The 22379-nt window shown below is 42.7% G+C and overlaps 1 protein-coding gene across 1 annotated transcript in view; it reads left to right on the plus strand.

The window, feature by feature from the left end:
- LOC124795882 overlaps positions 1–22379 on the plus strand; it is a 507389-nt gene that overhangs the window by 448815 nt on the left and 36195 nt on the right. Inside the window, exon 5 of the mRNA XM_047259966.1 lies at positions 18752–18857. Coding sequence (XP_047115922.1) covers positions 18752–18857 — 106 coding nt within the window. The remainder of the gene's footprint in view (positions 1–18751; positions 18858–22379) is intronic.

The following is a 22379-nucleotide window of genomic DNA, read 5'->3' on the forward strand; positions in this document are numbered from 1 at the left end:
CAGTCTGCTGCCTACTGGTTCTAACGCTCAGGGCAGAGAAGGTGACTCTCCCTCATACGCTGTTTCGTCCAGGATTCTTAGGTACACTACTGGCCATTAAAATTGATACACCACGAAGATGACGTGCTACAGACTCGAAATTTAACCGACAGGAAGAAGATGCTGTGATATGCAAATGATTAACTTTTCAGAGCATTCACACAAGGTTGGCGCCGGCGGCGACTCCTACAACGTGCTGACATGAGGAAATTTTCCAACCGATTCCTCATACACAAACAGCAGTTGACCGGCGTTGCCTGGTGAAACATTGTTGTGATGCGTCGTGCAAGGAGGAGAAATGCGTACCATCACGTTTCCGACTTTGATAAAGGTCGGATTGTAGCCTATCGCGATTGCGGTTATCGTATCGCGACATTGCTACTCGCGTTGGTCGAGATCCAATGACTGCTAGCAGAATATGGAATCGGTGGGTTCAGGAGGGTAATACAGAACGCCATGCTGGATCCTAACGGCCTCGTATCACTAACAGTCGAGAAGACAGGCATCTTATCCGAATGGCTGTAACAGGTCGTGCAGCCACGTCTCGATCCCTGAGTCAACAGATGGGGATGTTTGCAAGACAACAACCATCTGCACGAACAGTTGGACGACGTTTGCAGCAGCATGGACTATCAGCTCGGAGACAATGGCTGCGGTTATCCTTGACGCTGCATCACAGACAGGAGCGCCTGCGACGGTGTACTCAACGACGAACCTGGGTACACGAATGGCAAAATGTCATTTTTTTCGGACGAATCCAGGTTCTGTTTACAGCCTCATAATGGTCGCATCCGTGTTTGGCGTCATCGCGTTGAACGCACATTGGAAGCGTGTATTCGTCATCGCCATACTAGCGTATCACTCGGTGTTATGGTATGGGGTGCCATTGGTTACACGTCTCGGCCACCTATAGTTCGCATTGACGGCACTTTGAACAGTGGACGTTATATTTCAGATGTGTTACGACCCGTGGCTCTACCCTTCATTCGATCCCTGCGAACCTTACATTTCAGCAGGATAATGCACGAGCGCATGTTGCAGGTCCTGTACGGGCCTTTCTGGATAAAGAAAATGTTCGACTGCTGCCCTGGGCAGCACATTCTCCAGATCTCTCACCAATTGAAAATGTCTGGTCAATGGTGGCCGAGCAACTGGCTCGTCACAATACGCCCGTCACTACTCTTGATGAACTGTGGTATCGTGTTGAAGTTGCATGGGCAACTGTACCTGTACACGCCATCCAAGCTCTGTTTGACTCAATGCCCAGGCACATCAAGGCCGTTATTAATACCAAAGGTGGTTGTTCTGGGTACTGATTTCTCAGGACCTATGCACCCAAATTGCGTGAAAATGTAATCACATGTCAGTTCTATTTGTCTTATGAATTACCGTTTATCATCTGCATTTCTTCTTGGTGTAGCAATTTTAATGGCCAGTAGTGTATTTTGCTGCGTTTTGACAACATGGGTGCGTTGTGAAAACACTACAGTGCAGTGCATAGTGATGTTTGGTCCAGGTGTAGGGCTCAAGTAACCCATAAAAGTAGGGAAATATAATTGGCCAAATTTTATTATTATTATTAATTTGTTATCTACAGTTTCAAAGCTATGAATTATTTTCACAATCGCGCTAAAGTACGAGTAAAGAATAGGGACTGTGAATATAGAACGGTTACCAACATTGGATGGTAATATTAAAATTGGAGGATTGAAAAAAACAAGTTCGTCTTGAATAGCCGTTTAGGCACGTCTGCGGCTTATTACTATCGTCGGTGTACGTGGAAGTACGAACGAAAGGGTAGAAAAATAATTTTTGAACAGAAATAACAGCGCAGCCGGAAAAGGTACCCTAGTAAAGAATTGCTGACATCATAGGACTTCTGTCTGAAACTAAGGACACTGACGGAAACTATTCAACGAAATGAACTATTTTCACATCACTTAATTTGCATTTACGTTAAACAAGGCGAAAACGAACTACTGAAGAGTAGTACATATATATTCGGACACAAAATTTATAGACATTAGAGCTATAGAAAGGTTTGTAAAGTAAGAAGTAACGAAATTCTCATATCACAGGACTAGCAGAGCGTAAGATAGGCAAAATAAAGGCTATATAAAAACCTACTATTGAAGGTGAGGAAATATTTCTTCAAAAAAATGAAATATTAGAATATGGGAAAAATTCCTTAAACTATACCTCCGGAACATATCATTACATGGAAGCAAAAGTGTAACATTAGACACTAACACAAGAAGAAATTGGAAACATTTGGTATCAATTGGACAGAAATACCAGAAAATGAAGAATTAGTAGGAAGAATAGAACAGATCCTTACTACAAGAAGTGAAAAAGTGTTGAGACAGTCACCACAACTTATACTCAGAACAGTAGAAGGAAAACTATAACAGCACACAAAAAGATTAAATAGAACAAATTTTCTAGGGTGTTAAATATACTAAGTACATAGAGATAAAAAGATGAGAAGATGGCCTCAAACAGCACTGATGATTAAAAGAATATTGATGGCATGGCGACTATATGCTTCTTACTATTTCAACATGAGTTGTAAGAAACCTTCCTGTAGGACGGCATACTGCATTAAAGAAATGTGTGATATGTTGACGGGAGACTGCCTGAAATGGTTTCACCTGACCACAATTCAGCTCTACTGACTGCTGGAGGACACTATTGACTAGTGGCTGCCAACATTTTTGTACACGGTACCCCCCTTTGCAACCCCACAATATTTCCTGTCCTTATGCTTATGTTTCAATTTTTATTTTCGAATTCACCAGCTTTTTGTTGTTTCTTATTTTTCTATTACTCCTCCATCTTCTTCCCACGTTGTCTTTTCCTTTCTTCTGTCTGTGTTGTTCCCTATTTATTATTTCTTCTGTATTGAAAACTTCCTAAATTTCGCTTTTAATTCTCAAAAATGTTTCTGTCTGTTTCTTTAGATTGTGTGGTGTTATTTCTTTCTAGTTATTACCTTATTTCTGTAAATCACGCTGTTATCGATTTCTTCTTCCAGAAATATAGGAACATCTATTTCATTGGCCTGCTCTCATTCATTCAGTAGAGGTATTCCTTTAGCCATTATTTCTGATATTTTCTCTATATTTTTATAGATATCTTCATTACTTCTCATTTTGGAGCTGTTATGTTTCTAAGAATCCGTCTTCCAGGTACCTATATTCTGTCAAGCTTATACTTCATCGTTATGCGTTCACATCCATATAAACATTCTGATCGCACCATAGGGATATAGTGCTTCAGTTTTGTTTCTCTAAATATGCATTTCTTGTTGTAAATATTCCTTGTCAAACCGTATGTTTTGTCTATTTTGTTAACTCTCATACCTACGCTAATTTCTCTAGTTCTTTCTGTAGTGTAGTTTCTCCAAGACTCACTGTACACTGAGGCCATAAAAATTATTGGATTGTGATTTCTCCAAGATTTGCCCTACAGTGAGGTCATAAAAATCGTAGCATAGCGATATACTGCGGTAGTATTCCGGACGCTAGATGTAAAAGGGCAGTGCAGTGCATTGTCGGTGCTGTCATCTATGCTCAGCCGATTCATGCGAAAAATATTTAAGGCCACAGGACGGGAATAAACAGACTTTGAACGCAGAGTGGTAATTGGAGCCAGACACGTGGGACATGCCATTTCTGGAATCGTTTGGGATTTCAATATTCCGAGAGTCACAGTGTCAAGAATGTGCCGAGAATACCAAATTTGAGATGTTACCTCTCTCCTCGGGCAACACACTGGCCGAAAGCATTCACTCAACGACCGAGAGGAGCGCCACTTTCGTCGAGTTGTCAGTGCTTACAGACTACCAACACTTCTTCCAATAACCGCAGAAACCAATGTGGGACGTACGACGAATGTATCCTTTAGGACAGTGCGGCGAAATTTGGCTTGGCTAAGGCATCATCATTTTCAAAGCGTAATATAGCACGTAAAGGGAGACGGAAACCTAATACTCATGGGGGACTGGAATACAGTTGTAGGGGAAGGAGTATAAGAAAAGGTTACAGGAGAATATGGGCTTGGGACAAAAAATGAAAGAGGAGAAAGACTAACTGAGTTCTGTAACAAATTTCAGCTAGTAATAGCGAATACTCTGTTCAAGAGGCACAAGAGGAGCAGGTATTCTTGGAAAGGCCGGGTGATACGAGACGATTTCAGTTAGATTACATCTCAGTCAGGCAGAGATTCCGAATTCAGATACTGCTTTGTAAGGTGTACCCAGGCGCAGATTCAGACTCATATCACAGTTTAGTAGTGATGAAGAGTAGGCTGAAAGTTTTGAGATTACTCGGGTAGAATCAAAACGCAAAGAAGTGGGATACGGAAATACTAAGGAATGACGAGATATGCTTGAACTTCTCTAAAGCTGTAAATACAACACTGAGGAATAGTTCAGTATCCAGTACAGTTGAAGAGGAATGGACATCTCTAAAAAGGTCAATCACGGAAGTTGGAAAGATAAGATAAGTACAAAGAAAGTAACTGCGAAGAAACCATAGATAACAGAAGAAATAGTTCAGTTGATCGATGAAAGAAGGAAGGAAATAAAATGCTCAGGGAAATTCAGGAATACAGAAACATAAGTCGCTGAGGAATGAAATGAATAGGAAATGTGGGGAAGCTAAGACGAAATGGCTGCATGAAAAATGTGAAATTAAAAGCAAAGGTGCTAACTTTAAGAGAGCAACGGAAATTCCACTGTTAAATGCGGAGGAGAGAGCGGATAAGTGGAAAGAGTACATTGAAGGCATTTATGAGGGGGAAGATTTGTCTCATGTGATAGAAGAGTAAACAGGAGTATATTTTGAAGAGATAGTATATCCAGCATTAGAATCACAATTTAAGAGAGCGTTGGAAGACGTAAGAACAAGGCAGAAGTGATAGACAACATTCCATCAGAATTTCTAAAATCATCGGGGGGAAGTGGCAACAAAACGGTTATTCACGGTGGTGTGTAGAATGTATGAGTCTCCGACATACCATCAGACTTTCGGAAAAATATCATCCACGCAATACCGAAGACTGCAAGAGCTAACAAGTGGGGGAATTATAGCACAATCAGCTTAACAGCTCATGCATCCAAGTTACTTGCAGGAGTAATATAAAGAAGAATAGAAAAGAAAATAGAGGATGTGTTAGATGACGATTAGGTTGGCTTTAAGAAAGACAAAGGCACCAGAGAGGTAATTCTGACGTTGCAATTGATAATGCAAGCAATACTAAAGAAAAATCAAGATACGTTCATAGGATTTGTCGACCTGCAAAAAGTATTCGACAACGTAAAATGGTGCAAGATTTTCGAAATTCGGAGAAAAATAGGGATAAGCCTTAGGGAAAAAAATTGAAATTTGTGGTAAAGTGTTAGGGATCAAACTGCTGAGGTCATCGGTCCCTAAGCTTACAGACTAGTTAATCTAACTTAGGCTAAGAACATCCAACGGGGAGAGCCGCGCGGACCGTGACAAGACGCCATAGACCGCGAAGCTAACCAGCGCGGCATATAGAAAAAGTCGGGTAACATATAACATGAGCCAAGATGGAATAATAAGACTGGACGACCAAGAACGAAGTGCTCGGATAAAAAAGGGTGTAAGACAGGGACGTAGTCTTTCGGGCCTACTGTTCAATATATACATCCAAGAAGCAATGTTGGAATTGAAAGAAAGGTTTAAGAGTGGAATTAAATTTCAAGGTGAAAGGATGTCAATGATATGATTCGCTGATGACATTGCTATCCTGAGTGAAAGTGAAGAAACATGATCTGCTGAATGGAATGAACAGTCTAATGAGTACAGAATATGGACTGAGAGTAAATCGAAGGAAGACGAAAGTAAGGAGACGTAGCAGAAATGAGAACAGCGAGAAACTTTACGTCGGCATTGATGGTCACGTAGTAGATGAAGTTAAGGAATTCTGCTACCTAGGTCGCAAAATAACCGACGCCGTACGGAGCAAGGAGGACACGAAAAGCAAACTAGCAATGGCAAAAAGGGCATTCCTGGCCATGAGAAGTCTACTAGTATCAAACATAGGCATTAATCTGAGAAATTCCTGAGAATATACGACTGGAGCACACCGATGTAAGGTAGTGAAACATGGACTGTGGGAAAACTGCAACAGAAGAGAATCTAAGTATTTGACATGTGGTGCTACAGACGAATGTTGAAAATTGGATGGACTGATAAGGTAACGAATGAGGAGGTTCTGTGCAGAATCAGAGAGGAAAGGAATATCTGCAAAACACTGACAAGGAGAAAGGAAAGGATATAGGACGTCTTTTAATACATTAGGGAATGACTTCCATGGCACTGGAGGGAGCTGTAGAGGGCAAAAACTGTAGAGGCAGACAGAGGTTTTAATACATCCAGCAAATAATTGAGAATGTAGGTTGCAAGTGCTACTCTGAGATGAAGCGGTTGGCACTGGAGAGGAATTCGTGGCGGGCCGCAACAAACCAGTGAGAAGTCTGATGGCTCAAAGAAAAAAAGGGCTCGTGACCATTTCCATTGGACCTTAGACGACTGGATAACCTTCGCTTGGTCATGTGAGTCCCGATTTTAATTTGTAAGAGCCGATGGTAAGATTCGATTGTGACGCAGACCCCACGATGTAATCGACACAAGCTACCAAGCCGGCCGGTGTGGCCGTGCGGTTCTAGGCGCTTCAGTCTGGAAACGCGTGACCGCTATGGTCGCAGGTTCGAATCCTGCCTCGCGCATGGATGTGTGTGATGTCCTTAGGTTAGTTAGGTTGAAGTAGTTCTAAGTTCTAGGGACTGATGACCACAGATGTTAAGTCCCATAGTGCTCAGAGCCATTTGAACCATTTTTTTGAACAATCTACCAATAAAGCACTGTGCAAGCTGGCGTTGGCTTCATAATGGTGTGAACTGAGTTTACATGTAATGGAATGATTCCTCTGGACAAATTGAAGCAATAATTACTGGAAATGCTTGTTTTCGACTACCTGGAGACCATTTGCAGTGGTTCACGGTCTTCATGTTCCCGGACAACGATGGCATTTCTGTGGATGATAATGCACCGTGTCAGCGGGCCACAGCTGTTCGCGACCTTTGAAGAACGTTCCGGAAAATTCAAGCGAATGATTTGGCCACCCATATCGCCCAACATGAGTCCTATCGAACGTATATCGGCCATAACCGAGGGGGTCAGTTCGTGCGCAATATCCTGCACCGGCAACACTGTCAGAATTATGGACGGCTACAGAGGTAGCATAGGTCAATCTTTTTGCAGGGGACTTGCAATGGCCAGGTGAGTCCATGCCACGTCAAGTTGCTGCACTGTGTCTGGCAAAAAGAGGTCCGAAGCGATATTAGGAGGTATCCCATAAATGTATTTTACCTACTTTTGTTTCTATGAATTCTGGTGCATCTTTAACGTTTTCTCATATTTTTTTTCAGCTTAAATTTTGAGACCAGTTCTATTTGCTATTTCTTCCAGAAGATTTATTTTATTAGCTGCGTCTGTTACTTCTGAAAGTATTACGAAACTGTCTGAAAGAGACAGTTTTTTTTGCCTTAATTTCAATTGTTTTCCTTCCTAGAATTATTGGTTCAATTATGTGATTTTTAGTTCAAAATTCCATATCCTTACAGTTTTTTCTAGAAGGCAGTTGGACAGTATAGATGATAAACCAACCCCTTGTCGAGCACAAATTTTTATTTCAAATGACTGAAATACTTCTCCCATAAATTTAACTTTAGATAGCGTAGTTAGAGTTTTACGATTCATGTTTGGTAGTTTTGCTTTAACACAAAATTGTCTGATATTTTTATTTATTCTTTCTCAGCCAGTCGAATCAAATGCCTTGTTGAAATCAATAAATGATATTATTATAGGTTTATTGCTTGTTACTACTGTTGTTTCGAATATTTCCTTTTACAAGAGCTTTTTAACTTCAGTAGGCACGATTTTTTCCTTGTTCCTACGATCTTCCTAAATTCTCTTCACAAGCTCACTGAGTTCTTTCTTGTGTTCTTTCGACCATTTATTTCCTATCGTCTTTTCTGTGAGTTTTTGTGAGTGAATGTTTCTTATGTTGTTTCCGAACTGTACTCGACTGCGCATGTTATTTTTGTATGTTATTATTCTCATTGCTTATTATCATCTGTTGTTTCAATGATCCATTTTGTCTTGTTGTTGACAGTGTTTACTATCTCTATGATTTGCCTTATAAGCCTGGTCTTGTTCACAGTGTGGATATGTCAATAGAATTTCAGCCTTCTTTTTCTAAGTGTGTCCGTTATTTCTTTTGTCTCAAGATCTCTCTTGACGATCTCTTTATCCAAATTTGTCCACGAAAATCTGGTCCAAATATTTTACTGAGAATTTATTTTTCCTGCTTATCAACCTCTGTTATTTTTGTTTACTCATGCAATGCGATGGTTTCGGCTGCGTAGAGTGGTTGCGTTAGAACTACTCTCTTGTGATGCATTAATTTTGCGTTGACAGAAACATGTGTTTTATTGTATTGACTCCACGTGAACTAATATGCTTTTTTTAGTTTTATCACTATATTCTTTCCTGAATGGCTATTGTGATCATTCCTGATGGCTGAATGATCTCTACTAGATATTTAAAGTGCATAAGCTATCACAGTTCGCCGTACCGAACTACAATAAAGAGATTACCTACAGCATTGCTTTCATGTATTGAGTATTTTCATGCGAGATTTGTAGGCCAGTTTTCAGAGAAACTTCTCCAGGGCAAATTTCGCTTTTTCTCTATTGTTCGTCAGAATAACGAGATAGTCTGCGAAAGCCAGACTTTTCACATTGATACTCTGCTATTTTTTAATTACGAGTTTGATTCCCTTTATTTGTTTTTCCCATTTCGTCACAGTTTTTTGCAGAATTATTTTAAATAGTAGGGATGGGAGTCCGCAACCATGGCGAACACTGGCGTGGGTTTGAAACGATTCTGAAATATATCTCATGAATTTACTTTAGAGGTTACACCATTAACCTCACTTGGCTAACTGCTCTTATTTTCCTGTCGATTTTAAATTCTTATTCAATAGTGTTTGCGTATCTATCGAATCATAAGACTTTTTGAAAGCGATAAAACTTACCAAAGTATTTATACATCTTCTTGTTTAGAAAACTGTCTTTGGGCATTATATCTATTCTATGAGGAATTCTTTCTTACACCATCGTGTTAATGGGACTGTCTGGTCTTCCAGCCGACGTAACATGGCGTTCGACAGAATTTTGAACACACAGGGACTATCGTGAATCCCCTATAATTATTTTTATTGGCCTTCCTGCTGTTTTGTATTGAGGATGAATTAATGCACATTTCCACCCTGTACGTATTTTCTCAGTTTCCCAAATGGCTGCTTGTGTGAGATTAATGTCATTTACTTTACACATTTCTACTATGCTTTTGTATTTCCCGGGAGATTTTTTAAATTTTCAAACAATTGGTTATTTCCTATAGTATTCGGGAGATAGTTTATCGGGAGACGGTGGTCTGAAATCGTGATTGGATGGAGGCTTTTCAAAATAAGATTTTTCTACAGGATACTCACAGTTGAGCCGTCAGTCAAAGTACTTAAGTAAAGGTTGACAGTTATTTTTGTTGCTGGTCTCCAACGATCCGTCTGACTGGCTGAAGCAAAGGTAAGGTAGCTGATACCCTGTTAAGTTTTCTCTAAAAGTTTTGTAAATTTTTTTTGTGATGTTCTGATAAAGTCTTGTTCAGTTTCTTTAAGCCGGTTTGTATCATACCTTTGACCTTTATTTTTCTCATCTTATTGCCTTGGGTGATCCTTCCAGCATCTTTTAAAATTCCTGCTACTTTTCTGTGATTTTGTTGCTACTGTAAGTCTCCCATGCGTGAATTCTCTCCTCTGCTACCTGATCACAGGTAATTCCACCGCCTGTGTATCCTCTTCTAGGGAGATGGCCCAAACTCATAGAGTTTTTCAGCAGGTCTGCAAGTTCCTTCCAAAACGTGATATTTCCTGAAGAATTGCTTCCTTGGTGAGTTACAGGTAATTTGGATCAGCTCTGAGTGTTTCGTTCATTTGTGGTTTTTTCTGTTAGATTTTTGTCTACTTTTAATTTGCATGAGACTGTGGTCTTACTCAAAAGATTTCTTTATTATTCGTTCGTTATGGATTTTGATAGCCTCCCGCACCACCGTTTTTATTTGTTCGCTTTTGGGACGTGAGAACTGTGGTTTTCTTGAATTTTTTGCTTTGTTGAGCTGTCCATTGAAATGTAATAGACGTTTCACATAATGTTTAGAGATTTTATTTGTCGTGTCCTCCAGTGACCGCAGAGTGGTAAACGCGACAGACTCTCATCCGGGGGCTTGGGTTCGATTCCCGACACTGCCAGGGCGTTTTGCTGGTGGGAGGACTGGGTTGTCACGTGTCACCTGAGGAGCTACAAGATCGAGATGTAGCGGCTCCAAAGTTGAAACGTTGACAACAGTTGGGAGTGTGATGTGCTGACCCTATGCCAATCCATACCGCGCCCGATGATGATTGACTGAGGATGACAAGGCGGTCGGTCGACTAGAACGTGGTCTTCAGGGCCTGATCGCGAGGTTTCCCAGAATTCTCCTAAAGCATGTGAATCTTTTCTATCGTAGTCATTTGTTGGATCACATCCATTTATCAGAATGTAAGCCTTGTTTCCAAATTTAGGGAAATTGTGATTTTTCTTTCGAAAGTTGGGTTGAAGTTTATGTATGCAATCATTCAGAATCAGTGTAAAACTTCCAAAAATATGAATTTTGAGCCAGCCGCTGTAGTCGAGCAACTCCTACGGTCGCAGGTTCGAATCGTACCTCGGGCATGGATGTGTGTGATGCCCTTAGGTTGGTTAGGTTTAAGTAGCTCTAAGTTCTAGGGGACTGATGACCTCAGAAGTTAAGTCCCATAGTGCTCAGAGCCAGTTGTACCATTTGAACCAAGTCGAGTTGCTGCACCATGCCGGGCAGATGGGGATCCTACACGGTATGAAGCAGTATCTCATGACTTTTGACACGTCATTGTATGTTGAAGGCGTCATTTATGAAATGAATTTTGGAAATTGCTCCCCTAAAGGAGTGATACAAGGGTTGAAAGGGTTTTGAAAATATGCCGCTATCAAGACAATTTCGAAACTAGAATTACGAAAAATGGTATTTGGTTTCTCGGTCAGAAATAAAACTAAAAAAAAGAAACATTGACGAAAGAAAAATCGCAACACCAAAAAATTATTGATGTAGGATAATGAAATTTTGGGGATACTTTTATGTAGGTAACATATTCAAGTGATTAAAATTGCAAGATCTCAGGTTAATGCAAGTGCGAAATAAATTATTGCAAATTTGAAATGCTGGCACATTAATAACCAGTGTAACCAATAGAAAGTGGAATGAAAGCATGCAGACGTGCACGCATTGTGTTGTACAGATGCCGTATATCAGTTTGTGTGATGGAATTCCATACCTGTTGCAATTGATCGGTTAACACAGGGACGCTTAAAGCTATTTGTGGATGACACTGGAGTTGTCGTCCGATGATGTCCCATTTGTGCTCAATTGTATACAGATCCGGTGATCGAACAGGTCAAATCAACATGTCGACACTGTATAGAGCATGTTGGGTTGTGATAGTGGTATGTGGGCGAGCGTTATCCTGCTGCGAAACACCTTCTGCAATGCTGTTCATAAATGGTGGCACAACAGGTCGAATAACCGTATCGATTCGTAGCGAGGGTGTGTGGGATAACCACGACAGTGTTCTTGCGTCATAGGAAATGGCACCTCAGACCATAACTCCAGGTGTAGGTCCAGTGTGTCTTTCACGTTGGTTGCAGGCCCTCAACAGGCCTCCTCGTAATCAACACATTGTCACCACTGACACGTAGGCTGGAACAGCTTTCATCAGCAGACACAACAGACCTCCACCCTGCCCACCAATGAGCTCTCGCTTGACACCATTGAAGTCGCAAATGGAGGTGATTTGGGATCAGTGGAATGCACGCTACAGGACGTCTGGTTCGACCGATATCTACCAGTTCGTCGTGTGACTGTGGTGCCAACTGTTACGCAGTTTGCTGCTGCAGATATACACTCCTGGAAATGGAAAAAAGAACACATTGACACCGGTGTGTCAGACCCACCATACCTGCTCCGGACACTGCGAGAGGGCTGTACAAGCAATGATCACACGCACGGCACAGCGGACACACCAGGAACCGCGGTGTTGGCCGTCGAATGGCGCTAGCTGCGCAGCATTTGTGCACCGCCGCCGTCAGTCTCAGCCAGTTTGCCGTGGCATACGGAGCTCCATCGCAGTCTTTAACACTGGTAGCATGCCGCGACAGCGTGGACGTGAACCGTATGTGCAGTTGACGGACTTTGAGCGAGGGCGTATAGTGGGCATGCGGGAGGCCGGGTGGACGTACCGCCGAATTGCTCAACACGTGGGGCGTGAGGTCTCCACAGTACATCGATGTTGTCGCCAGTGGTCGGCGGAAGGTGCACGTGCCCGTCGACCTGGGACCGGACCGCAGCGACGCACGGATGCACGCCAAGACCGTAGGATCCTACGCAGTGCCGTAGGGGACCGCACCGCCACTTCCCAGCAAATTAGCGACACTGTTGCTCCTGGGGTATCGGCGAGGACCATTCGCAACCGTCTCCATGAAGCTGGGCTACGGTCCCGCACACCGTTAGGCCGTCTTCCGCTCACGCCCCAACATCGTGCGGCCCGCCTCCAGTGGTGTCGCGACAGGCGTGAATGGAGGGACGAATGGAGACGTGTCGTCTTCAGCGATGAGAGTCGCTTCTGCCTTGGTGCCAATGATGGTCGTATGCGTGTTTGGCGCCGTGCAGGTGAGCGCCACAATCAGGACTGCATACGACCGAGGCACACAGGGCCAACACCCGGCATCATGGTGTGGGGAGCGATCTCCTACACTGGCCGTACACCACTGGTGATCGTCGAGGGGACACTGAATAGTGCACGGTACATCCAAACCGTCATCGAACCCATCGTTCTACCATTCCTAGACCGGCAAGGGAACTTGCTGTTCCAACAGGACAATGCACGTCCGCATGTATCCCGTGCCACCCAACGTGCTCTAGAAGGTGTAAGTCAACTACCCTGGCCAGCAAGATCTCCGGATCTGTCCCCCATTGAGCATGTTTGGGACTGGATGAAGCGTCGTCTCACGCGGTCTGCAAGTCCAGCACGAACGCTGGTCCAACTGAGGCGCCAGGTGGAAATGGCATGGCAAGCCGTTCCACAGGGCTACATCCAGCATCTCTACGATCGTCTCCATGGGAGAACAGCAGCCTGCATTGCTGCGAAAGGTGGATATACACTGTACTAGTGCCGACATTGTGCATGCTCTGTTGCCTGTGTCTATGTGCCTGTGGTTCTGTCAGTGTGATCATGTGATGTATCTGACCCCAGGAATGTGTCAATAAAGTTTCCCCTTCCTGGGACAATGAATTCACGGTGTTCTTATTTCAATTTCCAGGAGTGTAGTATGATTCGCCAGAGCCATTCGCCTAGCACGATGGTTATTCTTCTCTTGCGGCCGTACATTGTCGTGACCACCGCTGTCAGCAATCGTGAATAGTGGCTACCTTCCAGCCAAGTCTTTCTGCAGTATCACAGAAGGAACGTACATCTTCTCGTAGCCATAGTACACGACCTCGTAGAACTTCGTGAGGTGTTGATAACGGAATTATTGTCGCCTTAAAGGCATTCTTGACTAAAATCGACTCACTGCGTCCAGTCTCAAAGATAACAAGCCCACAACCGTTGCAGCGTGTATATTTAAAGCAAACCTGATTTGCCTCCTCATAGTGGCGCTACCCGCGCAGCTCGTATGCGACTCGCGCGAAAATTGAATAGACATCATCTTCGCGACGTAGAAACACGCCTACCAACTATTGTCTATGTCACACGACTCCTTTTGGGTGTTGTGGTTTTTTCCGTAAGTGTGTGAGGGGCATAATTTTTGGAAATTCAACCCCTAAGGGGTGAAATAGTGGGTGAAAGTTGTTTTCGAAAATAAATCATTATTAAAGAACTAGACAAGGAACTTTAAACTACACTCCTGGAAATTGAAATAAGAACACCGTGAATTCATTGTCCGAGGAACGGGAAACTTTATTGACACATTCCTGGGGTCAGATACATCACATGATCACACTGACAGAACCACAGGCACATAGACACAGGCAACAGAGCATGCATAATGTCGGCACTAGTACAGTGTATATCCACCTTTCGCAGCAATGCAGGCTGCTATTCTCCCATGCAGACGATCGTAGAGATGCTGGATGTAGTCCTGTGGAACGGCTTGCCATGCCATTTCCACCTGGCGCCTCAGTTGGACCAGCGTTCGTGCTGGACGTGCAGACCGCGTGAGACGACGCTTCATCCAGTCCCAAACATGCTCAATGGGGGACACATCCGGAGATCTTGCTGGCCAGGGTAGTTGACTTACACCTTCTAGAGCACGTTGGGTGGCACGGGATACATGCGGACGTGCATTGTCCTGTTGGAACAGCAAGTTCCCTTGCCGGTCTAGGAATGGTAGAACGATGGGTTCGATGACGGTTTGGATGTACCGTGCACTATTCAGTGTCCCCTCGACGATCACCAGTGGTGTACGGCCAGTGTAGGAGATCGCTCCCCACACCATGATGCCGGGTGTTGGCCCTGTGTGCCTCGGTCGTATGCAGTCCTGATTGTGGCGCTCACCTGCACGGCGCCAAACACGCATACGACCATCATTGGCACCAAGGCAGAAGCGACTCTCATCGCTGAAGACGACACGTCTCCATTCGTCCCTCCATTCACGCCTGTCGCGACACCACTGGAGGCGGGCTGCACGATGTTGGGGCATGAGCGGAAGACGGCCTAACGGTGTGCGGGACCGTAGCCCAGCTCCATGGAGACGGTTGCGAATGGTCCTCGCCGATATCCCAGGAGCAACAGTGTCCCTAATTTGCTGGGAAGTGGCGGTGCGGTCCCCTACGGCACTGCGTAGGATCCTATGGTCTTGGCGTGCATCCGTGCGTCGCTGCGGTCCGGTCCCAGGTCGACGGGCACGTGCACCTTCCGCCGACCACTGGCGACAACATCGATGTACTGTGGAGACCTCACGCCCCACGTGTTGAGCAATTCGGCGGTACGTCCACCCGGCCTCCCGCATGCCCACTATAAGCCCTCGCTCAAAGTCCGTCAACTGCACATACGGTTAACGTCCACGCTGTCGCGGCATGCTACCAGTGTTAAAGACTGCGATGGAGCTCCGTATGCCACGGCAAACTGGCTGACACTGACGGCGGCGGTGCACAAATGCTGCGCAGCTAGCGCCATTCGACGGCCAACACCGCGGTTCCTGGTGTGTCCGCTGTGCCGTGCGTGTGATCATTGCTTGTACAGCCCTCTCGCAGTGTCCGGAGCAAGTATGGTGGGTCTGACACACCGGTGTCAATGTGTTCTTTTTTCCATTTCCAGGAGTGTATATCTACGAACATTAATATTTGACTTCTCGCTTATAAATAATTAAAATATGTGTTCCTGTGTTTTCGGAAATTGAACCTTTAAGGGATAACACAGTGGATGAAAAAACTGGAAATTTGTGGGAAGTTCTTAAGGGACCAAAGTGCAGAGGTCATCGGTCCCTGGCTTACACACTACTTAAACTTACTTACTCTAAGGACAACACACACGCCCATGCCCGAGTGAGGATTCAAACCTTCGACGGGGGGGGGGGATCTGCGAGAACCGTGGTAAGTGTATGAAAAGTTTTATAAAAGTATTTCATTAGGAAAACATTTTTAAAGGTAAATATGTGGTAATTTGTATTTGATTTCTCGGTTAGGTTGGAAATAAAAAAATATACGTGTTTCAGTGTCTTTGGAAATCGTACCCCTAAACGGCTGAAACCGGAGATGAGAGTTTTAATGAAAATATTTCATTATACTGAAACATTTTTAAAGATAAATCTATGAAAATTGGTATTTGACTTCTAGGTTAGAAATAAATAAATATGTATTAAGGGATGAAAGTTTTTGTGGAAGTATCACAACAACTTAAAAGGCACGATTAACAAAACCTCCAGTTACTACATTATCTTTTTGGTCAAGTACGTTCGGAAAAGGCCATGCTTCTATGGCCTTAATTAGCGTGAAAAGTTCAGAAAGTGTTGCAATTTGTGAATGAAATCAAACAGAGATATTTAACAGTCACCACGACGAATCTGTTTTGTCACAACTGCGTAGAAAAAGAAATGCATGTTTAATATATTAATTTTTCGGTAAGCGTAATATATGTTTATAGAATTATTTTTGTTGTAATTACTACGCAAACTAATCATTACTGATGACAACATAGACACCAAGTTCAAGAGCCATACCATGTACAGGAATATTCATTTGAGACGGTCACATACACTATTAGTAGATCGTTGATTTGTATGTAATCAGTGTCCGTAAAATATATAAATTCAATTAATTTCTTTAAAAAAATGTGCAAGTATTATATGAAGAGTTGCTTTACTAAAATTTAATATCCTGTCAGCAGCTTACCTTGCATTGGTTAAATCCACTGTTTGCATGGGCGTGCGTAACAACATACAAACTTGATTACGGTAAAACAAAAAATCTGTGCGGGTGATACTGATTATGTGACCAAAGCAGTGGGCTCTAAGCTCTCTCTCTCGCTCTCTCTATCCTTTTTTTTTTTTTTTTTTTTTTTTTTTTACACACACTGCAGTCTTCTGAGACCCGCCAAGAATTCCTCTCCTGAGTCAAATCCTTACATCTCAGATTGGCACTTGCAATCTATGTCCTCAATTATTTGCTGCATGTATTCCAATCTCTGTCTTGCTGTATAGTTTTTACTCTCTACAGCTCCCTCCAGTAACGTGGAACTTATTCCGTGATGTGTTAATAGGTGTCCTACCATCCTGTCCCTTATACTTGTCGGTGTTTTCCATGTATTCTTTTCCTCGCCTATTATGCAGAGAACCTCCTAATTCCTTACGTTATGAATCAACCTAATTTTCAACATTCTGCTTCAGCACCACATCTAAAATGCTTCGGTTCTCTTCTGTTCCGGTTTTCTCACAGTGCATGTTTCACTACCATACGATGCTCTGTTGTCAAATTAAGTCCTATGTTTGGTACTAGTGACCTTCTCTTAGCCAGGAATGTCCTTTTAGCCAGTGCTAGTGTGTTTTTGATGTCCTCCTTGCTCCGTCCGTCATTGGTTATTTTATTACCAAGGTAACAGAATTCCTTAACTTCATCTACTTCGTCACAGTCAATCCTGATGTTAAGTACCTCGCTGTTCTCATTTCTGCTGCCTCTCATTACTTTCATCTTCGCGATTTACTCTCAATCCATATTCTGTATTTATTAGATTGTTCATTCCATTCAACAGATTCTGCAATTCATCGTCACTTTCACCGTGGATAGCAATCTCATCAGCGAATCTTATCATTGATATCTTTTCACCTTGTATTTTAATCCAAATCTTGAATCCTTCTTTTGTTTACACCATTAATTCTTCGGTTTATAGATTGAAAAGTAGGGGCAAAAGACAATATCCTTGTCTTACGTTCTTTTTAATCAGAGCACTTCGTTCTTGATCTAAGGTAGTCGAGAATATATGAAACACTGTTGACCCCACGAAACCAGCGATAAATGAACGACAGCAGCAAATTGTGGGTAACACTACGAGTTGCGTGGATCAGTATCTGTCCACGTTTCCAACGCCATATAGTGTTCACGTCTCGACGTCTGACTTCAGGTTTTGAGGGCTCGCGGGAGAGCGACGGGCACATGCAGAGCCCTCTCGTGACTTTTGGCCACTCTACATCTACATCTACACTCCGCAAGCCACCCAACGGTGTGTGGCGGAGGGCACTTTACGTGCCACTGTGATTACCTCCCTTTCCTGTTCCAGTCGCGTATGGTTCGCGGGAAGAACGACTGCCAGAAAGCCTCCGTGTGCCCTCGAATCTCTCTAATTTTACGTTCGTGATCTCCTCGGGAGGTATAAGTAGGGGGTAGCAATATATTCGATACATCATCCAGAAACGCACTCTCTCGAGACCTGGACAGCAAGCTACACCGCGATGCAGAGCGCCTCTCTTGCAGAGTCTGCCACTTGAGTTTGCTAAACATCTCCGTAACGCTATCTCGCTTACCAAATAACCCTGTGACGAAACGCGCCGCTCTTCTTTGGATCTTCTCTATCTTCTCTGTCAACCCAACCTGGCACGGATCCCACAATGGTGAGCAATACTCAAGTATAGGTCGAACGAGTGTTTTGTAATCCAACTCCTTTGTTGATGGACTACAATTTCTAAGGACTCTCCCAACGAACCTTAGCCTGGCACCTGCCTTACCAACAATTAATTTTATATGATCATTCCACTTGAAATCGTTTCGTACGCATACTCCCAGATATTTTACAGAAGTAACTGCTACCGGTGTTTGTTCCGTTATCACGTAATCATACAATAAAGGATCCTTCTTTCTATGTATTCGCAATACATTAAGTTTGTCTATGTTAAGGGTCAGTTGCCACTCCCTGCACCAAGTGCCTATCCGCTGCAGTTGATGGTTCGCGTGTTGAGACAGAGAGTTCTGTGCCCTCCACTGTGTCTTTGGTGTTGCAGGGGCGATGCTGGTGCTGCTGGCGCTGCTGTACCTGGTGCTGTCGTGCCGGGCGCGCTCCACCACCAAGGAGACGCTGCTGCACAACCGCGAGGAGAGCTTCGACAGGTAATACCACACTCCTCTCCCTGTATCCTCCTGTTACCTGTAGTAGCTGCACACTAGCAACGCAGACACTGCTGATGACGAGTGAGGATAGCAATGTCATCTGCTAATCTTCTCATTGATAAGATTTTAATTCTACTCTTGAACCTGTCTTTTAATTCCATCATTGCTTCTTCGATGTATAGGCTGAACTGCAGTGTGTGCACTCAGTAGAGACCATTCTGCATTTGAGACAGCTTGGTGCAAATGGGCAATGAAAATAAAGTGCTGCGAGAAGACGAGGTGTGGATGATGATGCCTGGCTCTATGACAGATGCACACGTCTTCATCTGATCGCCTTGCAGTTCAGTGAAATAGTACACCAATGCGCGCTGGCACCATCGTTTAGAGAGCCGGGTGATATGGATCCAGTCTCTCTAAACTGGATCATACCACCTGGCTAGGGGCTGAAACTCAGTACTAAAAGTACAAGCATCTCCATACCTGTCCACATATCATAGTACGAGGGTCGTTCAATAAGTAATGCCCCACTTTTTTTCTCAGATTATATTTATTGTTAAGACTCAGAATTTGGTGATAATATACATCAACATGCCTTGTCCACGTCCTATTTTTCTACGTAGTCTCCATCACGTTCTATGGTCGTACGCCAACGTTGTGGAAGACCATGTATTCCCTGCAGATAAAAGCTCTTGTCCTCTAGGCGTAGCCATGTTTTCACTCCATGACTGACACTCTCGTCATCTTCAAAGTGGCCCAAAGTGTATAATGGAATCTGCACGATTCAGCAGGTCTGGAGCAGTGGCTGTGACAGGGCGTCCAGAGCGTGGCTGATCACAGAGGTCTGTTTCTGCCTTTTGCTGAGCCTGTAACTTTCTTTACCCATCGCCCAAGTGTCCTCCTTTCAACTGCAACGTCGACATATACAGCATACAAACGTTTATGGATGTTCACCACGGTTTCTTTTTCTGCACTCAAGAATTCAATAACAACCCGCTGCCTGTAACGTGAGTCGAATGTAGACGCCATCTTGACGACGTGCTAAGGCTCTGACATCTGCCATAGCTATATGAAACTTTATCAGCGCACGGAACAAACATCAAATGTGAAGCACCAACAAGGGCGTTTGTCTATGTATATTAACGGCTTTTTTAAAAATGTGGAGCATTACTTATTGAATGATCCTCGTAACTTGATGTAATATTATTAAATAGTAAGTGTCAGTAATATTATTACAATGCCTTAAATATATGTAGCAGAGTACAGACAGCTCAACAATATTAACATACATTTAGTTTACATCGTAATTCTAACTTAGTTATAATATTACAGTACGCTACCTTATTACCTGAACTCATAGTTACAATTTACTAAAACACTGACGTGACGTAACTGGTTAAAATTCTCCCCTTGCTGAGTGCAACACATCTACAAAAAACTGAAAATTGTAATATCAGATATAAAACGATCTGCTATAGTACCTAGACAACAGATCCATCCAATGCCAGCAAATAAATAAAGAAAATAAATGTTCAGTAAATGTACCTTTGATGAATCGATATAAAGTCTGAGCATGATTTTCTGTCACTCCGCCAAGATACTAAGTTCGCTGTAATGGTCGCAGTATCGAATATTATAAACTTTGTTGTTCCCCATACGTTTTATTCTACTTCTCTGATGCAAAATCAAGTTTATTTTATACTTCTCCATCGCGTCGTTATTAGTTTTCTCTTTCTTAGTTTTTATCAGGTATGCATAGATTCAGCTCTGTTATCCTGGATTCCATAGCCGACATGAACTAGTCATCCGTTAAAAGCATGATCTTTTCCAAACGTATTTCTGATCAAAAAGATATTCTGGTAGCTGGAGTTGAAGGTTTTGTTAATCGTGCCTTACAAGTTCCTGTGGTGATAGTTCCACAGAAACTTTCATCCCCTAACACGTATTTCTTTATTTCTAAGAGAGAAGTCAAATATCAGTTTTCATAGATTTAGCTTAAAAATGTTTTAGTATAATGAAATATTTCGTTAAAACTTTCCTTGTCTTTATTTTTAACGCGTGTTACGAAAAATTATAATAAGTACAATATATTGAGTACTGTTTCGGTTTTTTTGCACTTTCAGGATCGTAAAAATTGAAAATAAAAGAAAGCTTTCGCGTATGGACTTGACCCAACGACACTCTGATTACTGTTATGAATGTGAGAATTTTCCAAAAAATGAAATTTGGATATAGGCGAGAATGGTGTTCATCGAGCATAGTTAACCTAGATACACATGAAGCTTTTCGGCCGGTATTTTAGTCTCGTGACTGGTTCTAGAAACACATGAAGGAATTCCCGCTAGAAACTTCCGCAGGCAGGTTTTTGGAAATAATGTTTTTGTGGTTGTGAGACATAAGTTTTGTGGTTGTGTTGTGTTGTTTGGGGGAAGAGACCAAACAGCGAAGTCATCGGTTGAGTTTTGTGTTTCTACGGTCGCAGGTTCGAATCCTGCCTCGGGCATGGATGTGTGTGATGTCCTTCGGTTAGTTAGGTTTAAGTAGTTCTAAGTTCTAGGGGACTGATGACCACAGTAGTAGAGTCCCATAGTGCTTAGAGCCATTTGAACCATTTTTTTTGTGTTTTGTGCAGCGTTTGTAAATATTAAGATTTCTGCATTTTTAAGTGCCGTAGAATGTATTAAAGATATCTGAAGGATATTGTTAATTCTTCAATTACAGATTTCTGCGTTGAGTAAAATTCAGTGTATTTTTTTAGACTGGCGGCATAACTTGTAGATGGTTAGGCCATACTTCGGCGGTCGTGTACCGTCTTGTACCTTGAAAAGGAAGAAAGTGTTCAATCTTGGAACACATGTTCACATATTAACTGAGCTTCTTTAATGTCTTAACGATTTTCCCTCTGTTGAAAATGGATATTCGTGTTAGTTTCCAACTTACATTTCAAAATGTTTTGAAATTGTAACTGGTTTTTGATAGTTCTGATTCTTAATTTCAAGTCACTTAATGATTACTGGCGCGTAACACATTAATAATGTAACACTTGGACTATTAAATACAGTACTGACAAGATTTACTAGATTGCGACACTTTAAAGTTTGACTAGAACACTTATTTCTAGGTACATCACGATGTTCCTTCGAATGGTTTTTAACATTTGGAAAAATATTGCTTTTCCGGAGTAATTTTTGTAATTTCAGATGAAGACTGCAGTACGCTTAAAGTAAATGCTATAATTTCAAAACGGAATCTATTAAACTCCCTTTACAAGTAAGGAAAAATTGAGATTGCAAACGAATTTCCAAGGAAGGGCCGTACAAGGGTGATCAAAAAGACCGGACAGTCCAGAAGCAGTATGCCAGTCAGATACAATCACCATGGGCACTGAGGCAACCATCCCGCCGACGCACCAGATTGTAGATACTTGTTTGGTAAACACCGTCTCCTGGTGCTTGAAGAAGTTCGTAGGTGCCTCCTTCACATCCTCATTCGACAGGAATCGTCGACGCTATAAGGCCTTTTTTA

This window comes from Schistocerca piceifrons, chromosome 1, assembly GCF_021461385.2.
Source record: "Schistocerca piceifrons isolate TAMUIC-IGC-003096 chromosome 1, iqSchPice1.1, whole genome shotgun sequence".
NCBI classification, from domain to species: domain Eukaryota; kingdom Metazoa; phylum Arthropoda; class Insecta; order Orthoptera; family Acrididae; genus Schistocerca; species Schistocerca piceifrons.